Source organism: Capricornis sumatraensis, chromosome X (genome assembly GCF_032405125.1).
Source record: "Capricornis sumatraensis isolate serow.1 chromosome X, serow.2, whole genome shotgun sequence".
NCBI classification, from domain to species: Eukaryota; Metazoa; Chordata; class Mammalia; order Artiodactyla; family Bovidae; genus Capricornis; species Capricornis sumatraensis.
In genome coordinates, this window is record NC_091092.1 from 134,042,294 (window position 1) to 134,057,072 (window position 14,779).

At 43.8% G+C, this 14,779-nt stretch overlaps 1 protein-coding gene across 1 annotated transcript in view; it reads right to left on the bottom strand.

The window, feature by feature from the left end:
- Positions 1-14,779, bottom strand: part of LOC138071965 (epidermal growth factor-like protein 6) — a 175,609-nt gene that overhangs the window by 134,523 nt on the left and 26,307 nt on the right. Inside the window, exon 3 of the mRNA XM_068963325.1 lies at positions 11,300-12,011. Coding sequence (XP_068819426.1) covers positions 11,300-12,011 — 712 coding nt within the window. The remainder of the gene's footprint in view (positions 1-11,299; positions 12,012-14,779) is intronic.

Below are 14,779 nucleotides of genomic sequence, written 5' to 3' on the forward strand. Positions count from 1 at the left end.
TTTTCCACATCTTCTCCAACATTTTTTATTTGTGGACTTTTTGATAATAGCCATTCTGATGGGTGTGAGCTGATACTTCATTATGGCTTTGATTTGCGTTTCTCTAAATGAACAATATTGAGAATCTTTTCACATCCCTGTTGGCCATCTGTATGCCTTCTTTGCTGAAATGTCTATTTAGGTCTTCTTCCCATATTTGACTGAGTTGTTTGGGTTTTTTGATATTGAGTTATATGAACTGTTTGTATATTTCATATATTAACCCCTTGTCAGTCTCATCATTTGCGAATATTTTCTCCCAATCTGTAGATTGTCTTTTCATTTCATTGATGGTTACTTTTGCTGTGCAAAAGTTTAATGAGGTCCCATTTCTTTTTATTTCTTTTGCCTTAGTAGACTTACACAAGATAATATTGCTACGATTCGTGTCAGAGAGTGTTTCACCGATGTTCTGTTCTCAGAGTTTTATGGTTTCAGGTCAGTTAGGTCTTTAAATCATTTTGTGTTTATTTTTGTATATGGTGTGAGAAAATGTTCTAATTTCATTATTTTATGTAGCTGTCCAGTTCTCCCAGCACCACTTGTTGAATAGACTGTCTTTTCTCCATCGTATATTCCTGCCTCTTTTGTTGTAGATTGATTGTAGGTGTGCCAGTTTATTTCTAGGCTCTCCACTCTGTTCCATTCATATATGTGTCTCTTTTAGTGGCAGTACCATGCTGTTTTGATTACTGTAGCTTTGTAGTATTGTCTGAAGTCTGGGAGGGTCATATCTTCAGCATTGTCCTTTTTTATCAAGATTGCTTTGGCAATTTGGGATCTTTCTTGGTTCCATATAAATTTTAGGATTATTTGTTTTAGTCATGGATATTTTGATAGGAATTGCATTAAATCTATAGATTGCTTTGGGTAGTATGGCCATTTTAATAATTTTAATTCCTCCATTTGAAGAGCATGGGCTATCCTATTTCTTGAAATCATCAGTTTTCTTCATCAATGCTTTTAAGTCTTAAGAATGTAGGTCTTGTACCTCCTTGGTTAAATTTATTCCTAGAGATTTGTCTGACTACTGTGGCTAGGACTTCTAATACTATGTTGAATAGAAGTGGTGAGAGTGGCATCCTTGTCTAATTCCTGAATTTAGTGAGAAGGCTTACAGCTTTTTACTATTGAATATTACATTGGCTGTGAGTTTGTAGTAAATGACTTTTATTATGTTAAAAAATGGTCCTGCTCTACCCATTTGGAGAGTTTTTAATCATGAATGAATATTGTCAAATGCTTTTCCTATTCCTGTTGAGATGATCTTGTGGTTTTTGTCTTTTGTTGATGTTGTATATCACACTGATTGATTTGCCTATGTTGAGCTATCCTTGTGACCTTGGAATAAATCCAGCTTGAGCATGGTGTATGATTTTTTTAAGGTATTGTTGGTTGTGGTTTGCTTTTATCTAATTGTTAATTGCCTGCTTTCCTTCATTATAAAGAAGCTGCAAGAGCAGGAATTTTCTCTTATTTCCTGCTTTGTCCCATGGATCTGTGCCATGTAAACCTTTATTGACTGAAAGCAAACAACATAGACTTTTCAACAGTAAACTCTAGGCACACTCACATATTTCCATCAGATATATTGTATTGTTAATTCTTGAGAATATGCAGTCATCTGAAATGTTTTAGTAATTAAGTCATCTTAATGGAGCCTAGTAGCAAACATGGGATAGCTTATTTTTACAATCTGAGGAGTAGTTAGCATCAAAAAAATTACATATTCTTTTTCTGTTTATCAAAGAAATATATAATAGTTGTCATATTGTGTTTATACCATATGCTTCTCATTACATAAATTCATGTCCCTGGCATACAAGAAGTACCATGCGTTTGACAAAAGAAGGAAATACTAGAATTCACATATGTCATAAATCTGTCATTTAGGGAATTTATAGTATACTTTGTTGCACTGAAAACAAAATTTAAAAGATGCGATTTCTTCATTTTCACACCATACTGATTTTATACCAAAGAGAAAATACCACATTCTTACAAGTTCACTAAATGAAAGGTGTGTGACCAATCAATGAGTTTAAGATTAAACTCATGGGTTTTATCCCCTTGGTTATAATCAGACTAGAATAAATGAATGGGTCATACCAAAATGACCACTTCTCCATCTCAAGAAGGGCAAAACACCCCACTCTTCTCAAATTGGCCTTGGGGAACCTCAGAGCTCACACATATAATAGAATTTATGCTAGATGGATTTAAAAGGAGATTCTGCTTCCAAAAATGCCATAAGACGTAATTCAAAGTAAGAGTGGAAATTGTTTCTACCAGAATATATAAATGTCTTGTTTGGGGTTTCCCTGGAGGCAAGAAGGTGAATGCCAGCAGGTATTTGGAAGGTGATTCCTGGGAACACTGGCAAGGGAGGGGAAAGTGAGACAAGGAAAAGAAGGAAGCCATGGGAGAGTAAGTTATGAAGCCTGTTTCCTCTCTGGGCCTCTGGACATCATTCCCCCTGGGGATCACTAAGGGAGGATGTACGATATGACTCAGTTTTCCCAAACAAGGGGTGAGGTGGCTGGGGTATTGACTCACCAAGTCCCTATCCGTCAATGGTTTGGGGCTGCTGTCAGTAACTAAGAAACTCTCAAAGAGTTGCAGGTGTTCACAGTAAGAAGCCTTTGGCAATTAATGGATTCAGAAGTCTCGGTGCCCTTAAACACACATATTTGATCATGTATCATGTTCAGTTCAGTTCAGTCACTCAGTCGTGTCCGACTCCTTGTGACCCTACGGACTGCAGCACACCAGGCCTTCCTGTCCATCACCAGCTCCTGGTGTTTACTCAAACATATGATACCATCCAACCATCTCATCTGCATCCCCTTCTCCCACCTTCAATCTTTCCCAGCATCAGGGTCTTTTCCAATGAGTCAGTTCTTTGCATCAGGTGGCCAAAGTATTGGAATTTCAGCTTCGGCATCAGTCCTTCCAATGAATATTCAGGACTGATATCCTTTAAGATGGACTGGTTGGATCTCCTTGCAGTCCAAGGGACTCTCAAGAATCTTCTCTAACACCACAGTTCAAAAGCATCAATTCTTTGGTGCTCAGCTTTCTTTATAGTCCAACTCTCACATCCATACATGACTACTGGAAAAACCATAGCTTTGACTTGGCAGTGTAATGTCTTTGTTGGCAAAGTGATGTTGCTGCTTTTTAATATGCTGTCTAGGTTGGTCATAACTTTTCTTCCAAGGAGCAAGTGTCTTTTAATTTAATGGCTGCAGTCACCATCTGCAGTGATTTTGGAGCCCCAAAACTAAAGTCTGTCACTGTTTCTATTGTTTCCCTATCTATTTGCCATGAAGTGATGGGACCAGATGCCATGATTTTGGTTTTATGAATGTTGAGTTTTAAGCCAACTTTTTCACTCTCCTCTTTCACTTTCATCAAGAGGCTCTTTAGTTCTTCTTTGCTTTCTGCCATAAGTGTGGTATCATCTGCATATCTGAGGTTATTGATATTTCTCCCGGCAATCTTGATTCCAGCTTGTGCTTCATCCAGCCCAGCATTTCTCATGATGTACTCTCCATATAAGTTAAATAAGCAGGTGACAATATACAGCCTTGATGTACTCCTTTCGCAATTTGGAACCAGTCTGTTGTTCCATGTCCAGTTCTAACTGTTGCTTCCTGACCTGCATACAGATTTCTCAGGAGGCAGGTCAGGTGGTCTGGTATTCCCATCTCTTTCAGAATTTTCCACAGTTTGTTGTGATGCACACAGTCCAAGCCTTTGGCATAGTCAATAAAGCACAAGTAGATGTTTTTCTGGAACTCTCTTGCTTTTTCGATGATCCAACAGATGTTGGCATGTATCATGTTGCTGCTGCTGCTGCTGCTGCTAAGTCGCTTCAGGCATGTCCAACCCTGTGTGATTCCATAGATGGCAGCCAACTAGGCTCCCTCGTCCCTGGGATTCTCCAGGCAAGAACACTGGAGTGGGTTGCCATTTCCTTCTCCAATGCATGAAAGTGAAAAATGAAAGTGAAGTCGCTCAGTCGTGTTGGACTCTTAGTGACCCCATGGACTGTAGCCCACTTGGCTCCTCCTTCCATGGGATTTTCCAGGCAAGAGTACTGGAGTGGGGTGCCATTGCCTTCTCCAATGTATCATGTTAGTCCCTGTCTAAAGTCCCTCAATGGCTCCCAGAGCCCATAGGATGAAGTCCAAACCCTTCAGCCAGGCTCATGAAGCTCGTCAGCATGCTAGGCCAGTGGTTCTCACCAGGATAGTACCACTTTCATGAGGGTGTTTTGAAAATTCACAATGGCTTTAAAGGTAAGCATGATGACTGGGGGCACTAATGTCATTTAATGCTAGACATCCTGAACTTTATATCACCAACCCAGGCATTGTTCCTGGCCCCAAATGGATACTCAACAAATCAATGTGTACATGTAACAGCTCTCACAGGCTGTGGAATAAACTCTAGAAGCAAAGCTGGATGGATCTTAACCACAAGGGAAGAAAAAAAAAGTCCACTCATTTGTCTATCCATTGATTCTTGAGATCAAGTTTCCTTTGCTGAAGTTAACCCAACTTTGCCATTTCAAATACAGTCTTTGGGGACATAGATGATTTTTTCCCACCCTCCTCCCAAACAAAGTGTTTGAATCAGGCAACTTTGGAGAAAGACAGTGATGGGTTCAGAACTCTTTTGTTGTTGTTTAGTTGCTCAGTCACTCATGTCCGACTCTTTTCTGACCCCTCGGACCATAGCCTGCCAGGTTCCTCTGTCCATGAAATTTTCCAGGCAAGAATACTGGAGTGTGTTGCCATTTCCTTCTTCAGGGGATCTTCCTGACCCAGGGATCAAACCTGCATCTCCTGCATTGTAGGCAGATTCTTTACTGTCTAAGCCACCTCGGATGGAGAAGGCAATGGCACCCCACTCCAGTGTTCTTGCCTGGAGAATACCAGGGACAGAGGAGACTAGTGGGCTGCCGTCTATGGGGTTGCACAGAGGCAGACATGACTGAAGCACCTTAGCAGCAGCAGCAAGCCACCTGGGAAGCCCCCAGAATCCTTTGCAAGCATGATATAGATGTAGAACGTGAGACTCAAATAGGCAGACTGGATTGAACTTGGCACTAAATTCTGATTCTTCTCATTTCCAGTTTTAGGCTTTTCTTCTTCTTCTTCTTCTTCTTCTTTTTTTTTTTAACCAAATAGTGCCTCACTCAAGAATAGCAGAGCTCCTGTGAGTCAGGACAGTGGGTTTGGGGCAAGTTATTTTCTGAATGAATGCAGTTGTCAGGGTTTTCTATTTTCTAGAAATCTTGCCATTTAAAAATCATTTTATAAGACGATTCATAAATGCAGTGAGTCAAACAGGGACAAACATTTGCATGTAGAGAACACAAAGAATTCATCTCTTCCCTTTTTTATTTCTGCAGGCTTTCCTTGTGGCTCAGCTGGTAAAGAATCAGCCTGTGATGAGGAAGACCTAGGTTCAATCCTTGGGTTGGGAAGATCCCCTGAAGAAGGGAAAGGCTGCCCACTCCAGTATTCTGGCCTGGAGAATTCCATGGACTGTATAGTCTATGGCATTGCAAAGAGTCAGACAAGATTGAGCGACTTTCAGTTTTTTTATGTCCACAGCACCCTAAAGTACTTCTTTAAGACTTAGGCTATTTATTCTAATAGTATATTTACATTTCTGTCACCTAGGGGTAGGGATTATGTCTTAGTCATCTTTATACCTCAACCAAACACTGTCCAGCCTGTGATGGCCAGAAGACATCAAATGTTTGTTAAAAGAATGAATAAATCTATAAACCATGTATGAGAACTTTTTGAAAATAAAGAGGCAAATATGTTTTAAAAATTTTTTGTTTTAACAAATTTTACTATTTTTATCTTTTTTTAAAAAAAAGGTCACAAATGTAGTTCTAATCTTAGAGTTCACAGAATATTTCTCAACCCAACTTTCCCAAATCAAGTTGGAGTGACTTTGAGTAAAAGCCTTTACTCTTAAGGGTATCTAAACTGAGTTTCCTGGCTTTAGCTCTCAGAAATCATTCTATAGGGTTTACATAGGAAAAAGTAAATAGACAAGCCTGGTAGGTGTATGCCAAGTTATTATTACATTCAATTGTGAACAAGAAAATAGCAAAAGATGTTTACACTTGGGACAGGAAGGAAGTGCTCAGGATGAACTCAAGCCATACCTTCCCCCAGTAAAGACAGAAGAGCCCCTGATGATTGAGTGCCTTAAGCTGGAAACATGAATTTGGTAAAAGTCAAGAGAGCTCACATGCAGACAACAAGGGGATTTTTCTATACGGTAACCACATTTAAAGGATCATAGACTCACTGAAAAATCTGAAGAAACTCCTATTGGTTTAGAGGAGTAGAACATACTCCCCTCCCCTCCACATACAACATGATTCACTGTTGCTGGTGGTGAACTGATCCCTGCCCCCTTCCCCACCACCACCACTTCATGTCATGAAGAATGAAATCTGGTGGCAAAATTAATCTTCAGTGAGATCTAACTTCAAAACCATGTTCTTTCTGTTATGTTGATAAGTGATCTTAACATAACATTTTGTCTGCTCTAAACCTCCCATTGATGTAAAATTGTGTAGTGATATCTACTTTATATCAGTATTGTTAAGAGTAAACAGTTACTCTCTCTAAAATGTTTGAAAGTGAAAGTCACTCAGTTGTGTCCGACTCTGCAACCCTAAGGACTATGCAGTCCATGGAATTCTCCAGGCCAGAATACTGGAGTGGGTAGACTTTCACTTCTCCAGGGGATTTTCCCAACCCAGGGATCGAAGCCAGGTCTCCCACATTACAGGTGGATTCTTTATCAACTGAGCTATCAGGGAGGCCTAAAATGTTTACATGTCAGAATCACTCCACATATATCAATTACTTTCTCTTCCCCAAATCTCAAGTGGGAAGTTGGCAAAATTTGAGGAGAAAATGGATCATGATGGGTTTTGTTTCCTCTTTTAATCTTTCCTTCATTTTTTCCTGCTTCCTAAGAAGTGAGAGTTCTGTTGTTAAAGATCACACATTCTTATATTGCTGGTTGTCCAGCCCATGTCACCAGGGAGTAAAAGTAACCAGGGACCATCTGTGTACCCATGTCCACCAAGTGTCCTCACTTAGTGGACAATAAATACCAGGGCCTGGCATTTTGTAGCTTCCAGGTAAATGTTTTATGGACTTCCCTGGTGGCTCAGGTGGTAAAGCGTCTACCTACAATGCAGGAGAGCCTGGTTCAATCTCTGGGTCGGGGAGATCCCCTGGAGAAGGGAATGGCAACTCACTCCAGTATTCTTGCCTGGAAAATTCCATGGATGGAGGAGTCTGGTAGGCTACAGCCATGGGGTTGCAGAGAGTCAGACGTGACTGAGCAATGTAGCACTCAGGTAAATGTTTGAGTAAGGACAGAGGGTAGGAATCGAAAGGGAAGGATGGAGGCTGTGAGGTGGGAAGGGAGAAAAGGAAAGAAGACTGAAGTTGTTTGGAATTTTTTTTTCAACCTTAAATCCCCAAGAACAGATTCCTTGACAGGCACGGGATGAAGGAAAGCAATGGGTCCCTAAAGACACACTTTCTCCTGCAGAATTTAACAGTGTCTGCATTGAGTCTAACACTTACTTCTTCACTGCCTCCTTTCATGGGACAAGCAGAGATGAAAAGGAAGAGACTAGGAAAAGACATCCATTTCTAGACCATGTTGCTGGGGTACAACTGATGGAGAAGGTGAAGAAGCCATGCCGTTTTCTTCTTCGGTAGGACTGGTGATGGAGAACATGTTGTAAAGTTTGAAGGGGAGGGCTGATGTGATGGAAACTCAGGGACATGAACTCATCCTGGGTGCGGCCTCAGGCAAGGTGCTTCACACATGGAGTTTTTCCATCTGTAAGATGTCAGAGCTGGTCCAGATCAATGGATCTCAATCTTGGTTCTCCAATAGAACCACCCAAGGAGCTTCCAACTGTCCCCATGCCCAAGCCATAGTCCAGACAGTAGACTCACCTTGCGTGGGACACAGGCCTCAGTAGTTTCAGTTTCCCAGATGATCCCAATATGCAGCTGAACTTGAGAACTACTGGGCCAGGTGGTCTCTAGACTCTCACTGCCCTAGTTGTTCTCAGCAAACTGCCTGGGCACCACTTGGGTTCCTTTTTGCAATCAAGACTCAGCCCTCATTCCAGAGCCACACAGACAGAACCTGCATTTTCACAAGTGCGTGCTAAGTCGCTTCAGTTGTGTCCGACTCTGCGACCCCTGCCAGGCTCCTCTGTCCATGGGATTCTCCAGGCAAGAATATGGGAGTGGGTTGCCATGGCCTCCTCCAGGGGATCTTCCCGGACCAGGGACTGAACCTATTTCTCTTGCATCGTCTGCATGCAGGCAGGATCTTTGCCACTAGCGCCACCTGGGAACATTTTAACAAGAGACCCTCCAGGTAATTTGTATTGACATTAAAGTTTGAAAACTCTGGCTTGGACACCCTCCCACCCTGCCTTTTCATGCAACAGTGCTTTACTTCTGATGTTGATATTTCAGTATAACTTCTGGATCACAACCCCAGGCAGATCATAAGGGCTGAAAGCTTTATATGTGTGTTATGTGTATATATTCAGCAAGCACAAAAATACCCCATCACTCCTGTGCCATGCAGGGGGCTAAGTGGAAATACATTGGGAAAAAATAAGTATTCCTGTAAAAAGGGCGGGCGATTTTATGATTCTGATCAAAGATTGCTTTTCCTTTGTAGAATGCAGTAGGGCCATCTAAAGAGCAGTTCTCCTCAAAGTCAGCCCTGCCGGTGTGGTTATAACAAACACCTGCCTCTAAGTGGAAGTTTGTGTCCTGCATCTTCTCGCCTGGCTGCACATCATTTCCAGGTTTCCTTCTCTGTTCCTCACGTTTCCTGACCGTGCCCTCGTCGATAGTTCTCCCCAGGAAATAATGGGTGCATTGGCGGAGGAGTGTTTGACTTCCTCTGAAAGTTTCCCCTTTCATGTTCCCCTTGTCATGTTCATCACCTCCTTTAATTAAACAAAAATCACCTCGGAAAAAACAAAGCAGAAACCACATGAAAATGCTGAAACTAAAGCTAGAAAGTGACAGACAAACGTTATGCGAGATGTAATTCTGACCCTTGATAATGCAGGGCTAAGCAGGTGGGAGGCTTATTATGTTCTAGTAGGAGTTTTTTGAAGAATGGTGATTTTGGAGGAGGGAGTGATTTGGGTGTGAATGTGTGGGGAGAAGTGGCATGGGTAAAAGCTTAAGTCTCAGTTCAATTCAATTTCTAGACTTTAGGTCACAGTCACTGTGGGGCCTTGCCCGTATACCTCCAGCCTTAACATTTCAATAGGACTTCACCAGTTGGCATCTACAGCACTAAGGGCTTTCTTTGGCTCAGCTCTCTGCCCTCAGCTTTCTCTGCCCTCAGCTCAGCAAGCAGAAGTCCTGGGATCAGTGCCCTTTAGGCAATCTCTGAATTCAGATGGTGTCTAAATACCCTACCTCCCTCGCTTGTTGCATGAGATCACGTGGCGATGCACAATCTAGGCTGGCTCTGGCTGATGCTGGCAGCCTGATGCTTCAGTGGCCCTGTGATAACTTGATACATTCCTGCTATTGTTTTCCTCCCTTCCTGATTCACTCCCTCACTCCCCTACTACTGTTTTGTGTGCCTGTAGAGCAATCTGCTGCTGCTGCTGCTGCTAAGTCGCTTCAGTCGTGTCCAACCCTGTGCGACCCATAGACAGCAGCCCACCAGGCTCCACCATCCCTGGGATTCTCAGGGCAAGAACACTGGAGTGGATTGCCATTGCCTTCTCCGGTAGAGCAATCTACTTCTGCTCAAATCCTTGCCTTAGCATCTGCTTGTGGGAAAACCCACACTTAGACAAATTTAATCTTGCATTTGCTTTAAGATACCATTCATTCATAGGTAGGTATACCATTCATACCTTTATATTCTTTCCATTCAATTTTGATATTTTTGGTTGATAGAGCTCATTATGATATGAAGATTTCAAAGGGTTTTAGTAATGGTCTTGAAGAGATCATCTTATTACCTTGTTGATGAGACTCACTGACATCTGAAGTCACCAAGGAGTCAGAAGATGAAAAAAAGGGGTCAGTATAGTAGTGGCACAGCCCAGGGGGAGATGCCTGCTAGTCTCCAATCCTGGCGCTATACTTGTTAGCTTTGTGAACTGGGGCAAGTCATTTCACCTCTCTGCCTCTCAGTTGGACATGAGGCAGCTATTTACCCTAGCTTCAAACATGAGGGAGCTATTTACCCTAACCTACACAGTTGTGAGTGTTCAGTAAGATGTGTTTAAAGTGTTTAAGATAATGCTTGTCACTATTAGCTATGAACAGTTCAAGGCTTAAATGGTTACTAACCAAGGATACTGAGTCCATTAAGATGTCTTCATCCATAAAACAGAAGATCCAGTGGAGCATGGCTTACTCCATTACGGATGTCCATGGTTTGCAGCAGGCATCTGCCATATCCCCATTTTGCATATTTCACTGCCTAGAATTAAAGCATATACCCATTATGTAACCAGGAGTCAAGCTTACAGTCAAGACAAATCTCCTCTTTCTCTATATTCTTCATTTTATTTCTGATAGCAGGTCACAGGTGTATCAGACTGTTTGTTACTGCTGTGTAACAAATTATCCCAATAAGCCTCAGTAGCTTGGCTGGCACTGCTGACCATGACTGAGTTTACTCATGCATCTGCGGGTTGGCTAGTATACACTAGGCTTGCTACAGGTCTGCAGTTGACCAAGTAGCTCTGTTCCCCCTGATCCTCATTCTCTTTGAGTCAAGAGGCTGGCTGGGGCATGGTCTTCTCACCACCATAATAGAGGCCTAGGTCTTAACATCTAGGCTTGGAACTGGTCCTTATGCCATTAGTCAAACAAGTCACACAGCCACGTCCAAAGCCAAAGTGTGGGACCAGAGGCTCTGCCCATCGTGAAGCTGCAGGGTGTGGGTGCAGGGAGGGGGTGCAGGAGGGACCAGTCATTCATTCTATTATAACAAGTTGTCGAAACAGAGAACCTCTAAATACCCACGTGGATTCTCTGAGCTCACATAGCACTGGTGTTTCTACCATGATTTCTGCACTGGTTATTATATTACAATATCCTCTGGCGGCCCCCACGTCAGGAAAGCTGTTGCAAATGAGCAGGAGAGATCACTTGTCAGCTGAAGGGGTCGCCCAGAACCTGGTGACCTTCCAGGTCTAGCCGCCGGTGATTTGCCATCTGGGAAGAAAACCTCGCAGAGTATGAAAGCGCAGAAAGTAAGGCAGAAGTGTCTTAGTGAGAGAGGGAAGGACGGCGGGTGGTGCTGGAGGCGGTTCCCGGCCACTTGTGCACGGCCCGCCCCGCCCTCCCTCCCGCACCGGAGAGGAGCTGCAGTACGGCTCTCCCGGGCGCCCCTAGCCTCTCCCGGCCAGCGAGTGCCACCGCCGCAGTTGCCCGGCGTCCGCTTCCCGCCCGCGAGGACCGAGCCCCGGGAGGAGCCGAGGCCGGAGCAGCCGAGGGCAGCGGAGGCGCTGGCCCCGGGGCGCCTGGGGTTCCACGCCCTCCCAAGGCGGCGCAGCAGGAGGCACGGAAGAAGGAGGACCCCGCGAAGATGCTGCAGCCCTGGGCTCTTGCGCTCCCGCTTCTGCTCTTCTGGGTGGCAGGTGGAGTAGGGAAGGCAGCCAGGTGAGTGTCTGGCTGACGACTGGCCCCGGGCCAAGAGCTTCCCCGCCCCCCGCGTTGGCCCCTTTTCTTTGTCCCCCGTCCCCCTAGGCACCCGTGGGCAGGTGTATCTGTGCGCGTTGAGACGGAATTCAAAGAGGATGTCAGGCTGGGTGCGCCTACGGACTCCCCAGCGCTCCCCTCTGGCGGGCTTCGCTGAACCTCCTTGACATCTGCTGCGCCCCACCTGGCTGCATCCTTAGGCAGAGGGACCCAGCGGTGCGTGCGGACTCGGTGGGCTGCAGACATCCACTGTTGGGCCGGCGTGTGTGTCTGTGGGTGGCTGTGTTCCGTGCTTGTACCGTCCTGTGTTTTCCACTCTATTGGAAGGGGGCCAACTGATGGTCAGTGGCTAGTTTTGCTGCGGGAAGAGGGGGAAAACCAGAGGAGGATCCATGGTGAGGGTTTACAGAGCCCACTGTGAGGGGCTGAGGGGCCCTCTACTCAATGTCTTTATGATTAATGTTGATGAACTGGAGAGAAAGGCCGGGATTGTCAGATGAAATTGACTCTCTCTTCTTGCCCTGGCAATTCAGCGTCTGAAGCTGTTTCTTTGCTTCTCACAAACTTTTCTAAGCCCTGATACTTATTTTTCCAGAGATCAGCATAGCCACCTAAGAAATACACACTTGTAGTGCATTATGTAGGCCTGGCACTGTCCTAAACACGTGAGACTTATGAACCCATTTACAGCCTGTAAGGGCTCTCCCTGGAAGATACTGTTATTATAATCCTCGAGTTGTAGAAGAGAAAAAGGAGGCACAGAGAGGTCTAGTAGCTTGCCCCAAGACGCACAGTCAGTAAATGAGGACACCAGCGTTGAAACCCAGGCCATCTGGTCTGGAGTCCCTGCTCTTCCCCAGTGCTGCGCTGCTGCTGTTGTTTAATCGCCCAGTCACGTCCGACTGTTTGGGACCCCATGGACTGTAGCCCCGCAGGCTCCTCTGTACATGGAATTTTCTTGTCGAGAATACCAGAGTGGGTTGCCATTTCCTCCAGGGGGTCTTCCTCACCCAGGAATCGAACCCACATCTCCTGCATTGGCAGGTGAGTTCTTTACCTTTTACTTTTTGAGCCACCAGGGAAGCCCTAGGACAGCCTTTTGGGAATCACTCACTGAAAAAGTATCCCTGGTTCTCCTGCTTTCCAAGGCATACCCTAGTTTCTTTCTCTACTGTGGCACTATTGAGCACTGTTGGGCTGGGCGGGACAATTATTTGTTCAGGGTGGTTAGAGAGTGGTCCTATGTACTGTAGGATTCTTAGCAGCCTCTGTAACCTCTGCACACTAGATCAGTAGCAATTTCCCTAGGTTGTGACCATCAGAACTGGGTCCAGACATTGCCCAAAGTACTGATATGGGGCTGGGGGTTTTGCACAGTTGTCTCCAGCTGAGTGAGGACCTCTGCACTATTAGTTTTTTTTAGTCAACAGTTTCTGTGGAGAGCTGGCTGAGAGCCTTGGTTTGGAATGGGCTTCTTAAAGGCGAGCCTAGCTCTCTTTGTTTGACTTACAGGAAAAATCTTTCATCAGCGTCAGTCACAATATTAAGGGATTTTGAAGTTCAAATAGAATAAGCTTCAGACCCGGTTCTTAGAATGTATGATCGCAAGTGTCAATTTCCTTTTCGTGATAAAAATGTAAGGAGATGCAATTTGCTGATGATCACATTTCCTGGAATGCTGGAGGTTCTGGCACCACTAGAAAGCCCACTTAAGAAACATCAAGTGCTATTTGGAGATGAGACTAATAGTTGTTCTAGCAGTGGACAAATGGACCTCCAGGAGCCTCAGTTTCAGAGGGCCACCAAATTAAATCAGCAGTCGAAAGCTCCCAAGTTAAACCCAAGACTATTACAATGGAGGCTTGACGTCAGGATTCTGCAATTTCACAGTTTTAAAGATGTGAACCGTGGTTTCTGTCTGTGGTCTCAGGTTCACGATCTGGTATGCTCATTATCTGTGCAACATGCTTGGAAACGTCTCACGCTCAGATTTTCAGGAACTGCCCAGGGACCAGGTGTAATCACCTCCAGCCCCCAGGTTACAGACAGGATGTTTACAGGAAAGGCAAGGTGCTCGTAGCACAAGAGCGTGTCCACTGGTTATTTCCTGAGGTTTTACGACTTTTAGTAAAAACTGACTGCTTTATAGGGATTTCTAAGATAAGCACCTGTTGTTGTATTTTTTAATTGAGACACCGTACCATAATTTCAGTGACCTAGAAAATTATATGCCTCTTAAATGGTGATTAGTGTATTAATAGTCAATTAACAGTCATCAAGTGAATAAATCCTCAACAGCATGAATTTTTTTTCATCTTCAGCATCAGAATGTGGCATAAACCCTTTACTTTTATCTTGTATGCTACTTCAAATGAATATTCTAAGTATCTTTGACTTACAGTATTATTTTCAAGTGTACAACATAGTGATTCAGTATTTTTGTAGCTGACACACCATACAGAGTTCTGATAAAATATTGACTATTTCCCTATGTGACCTCCATGCATTTTAATGCCATTTGGGCTTTGGGACTATTTAGATGCTCTCAGTCTGCTTTGTCCAATACAGTAAATACAGTAGTCACTAGCCCCATGTAGCTGTTGAGTACCTGAAACATAACCAGTCCAAGTTGTGATGTGCTGTGATTGCAAAATATACATTGGATTTTGAAGGCTTTCTAATAAATAAAGAACATAAAGCATCTCACCAATCATTTCATATTGAATACATGTTGATAATGTTGTGCATATACTGCATTAGATAAAATATATTACTAAAATTAATTCCACCTGTTTCTTTCACAATGAAAACAATATGGCTGCTAGAATTATATTTCTATCGCATGGTGTTAGTCTAGAACACTTACTGATCTGAACTCCATCTCCAGCATTCCAGGTCCTGACACTGGTACCTTTCTGCCTTGGGCACATAAGATAAATATGCTATTAACTTTGCTGTTCTTG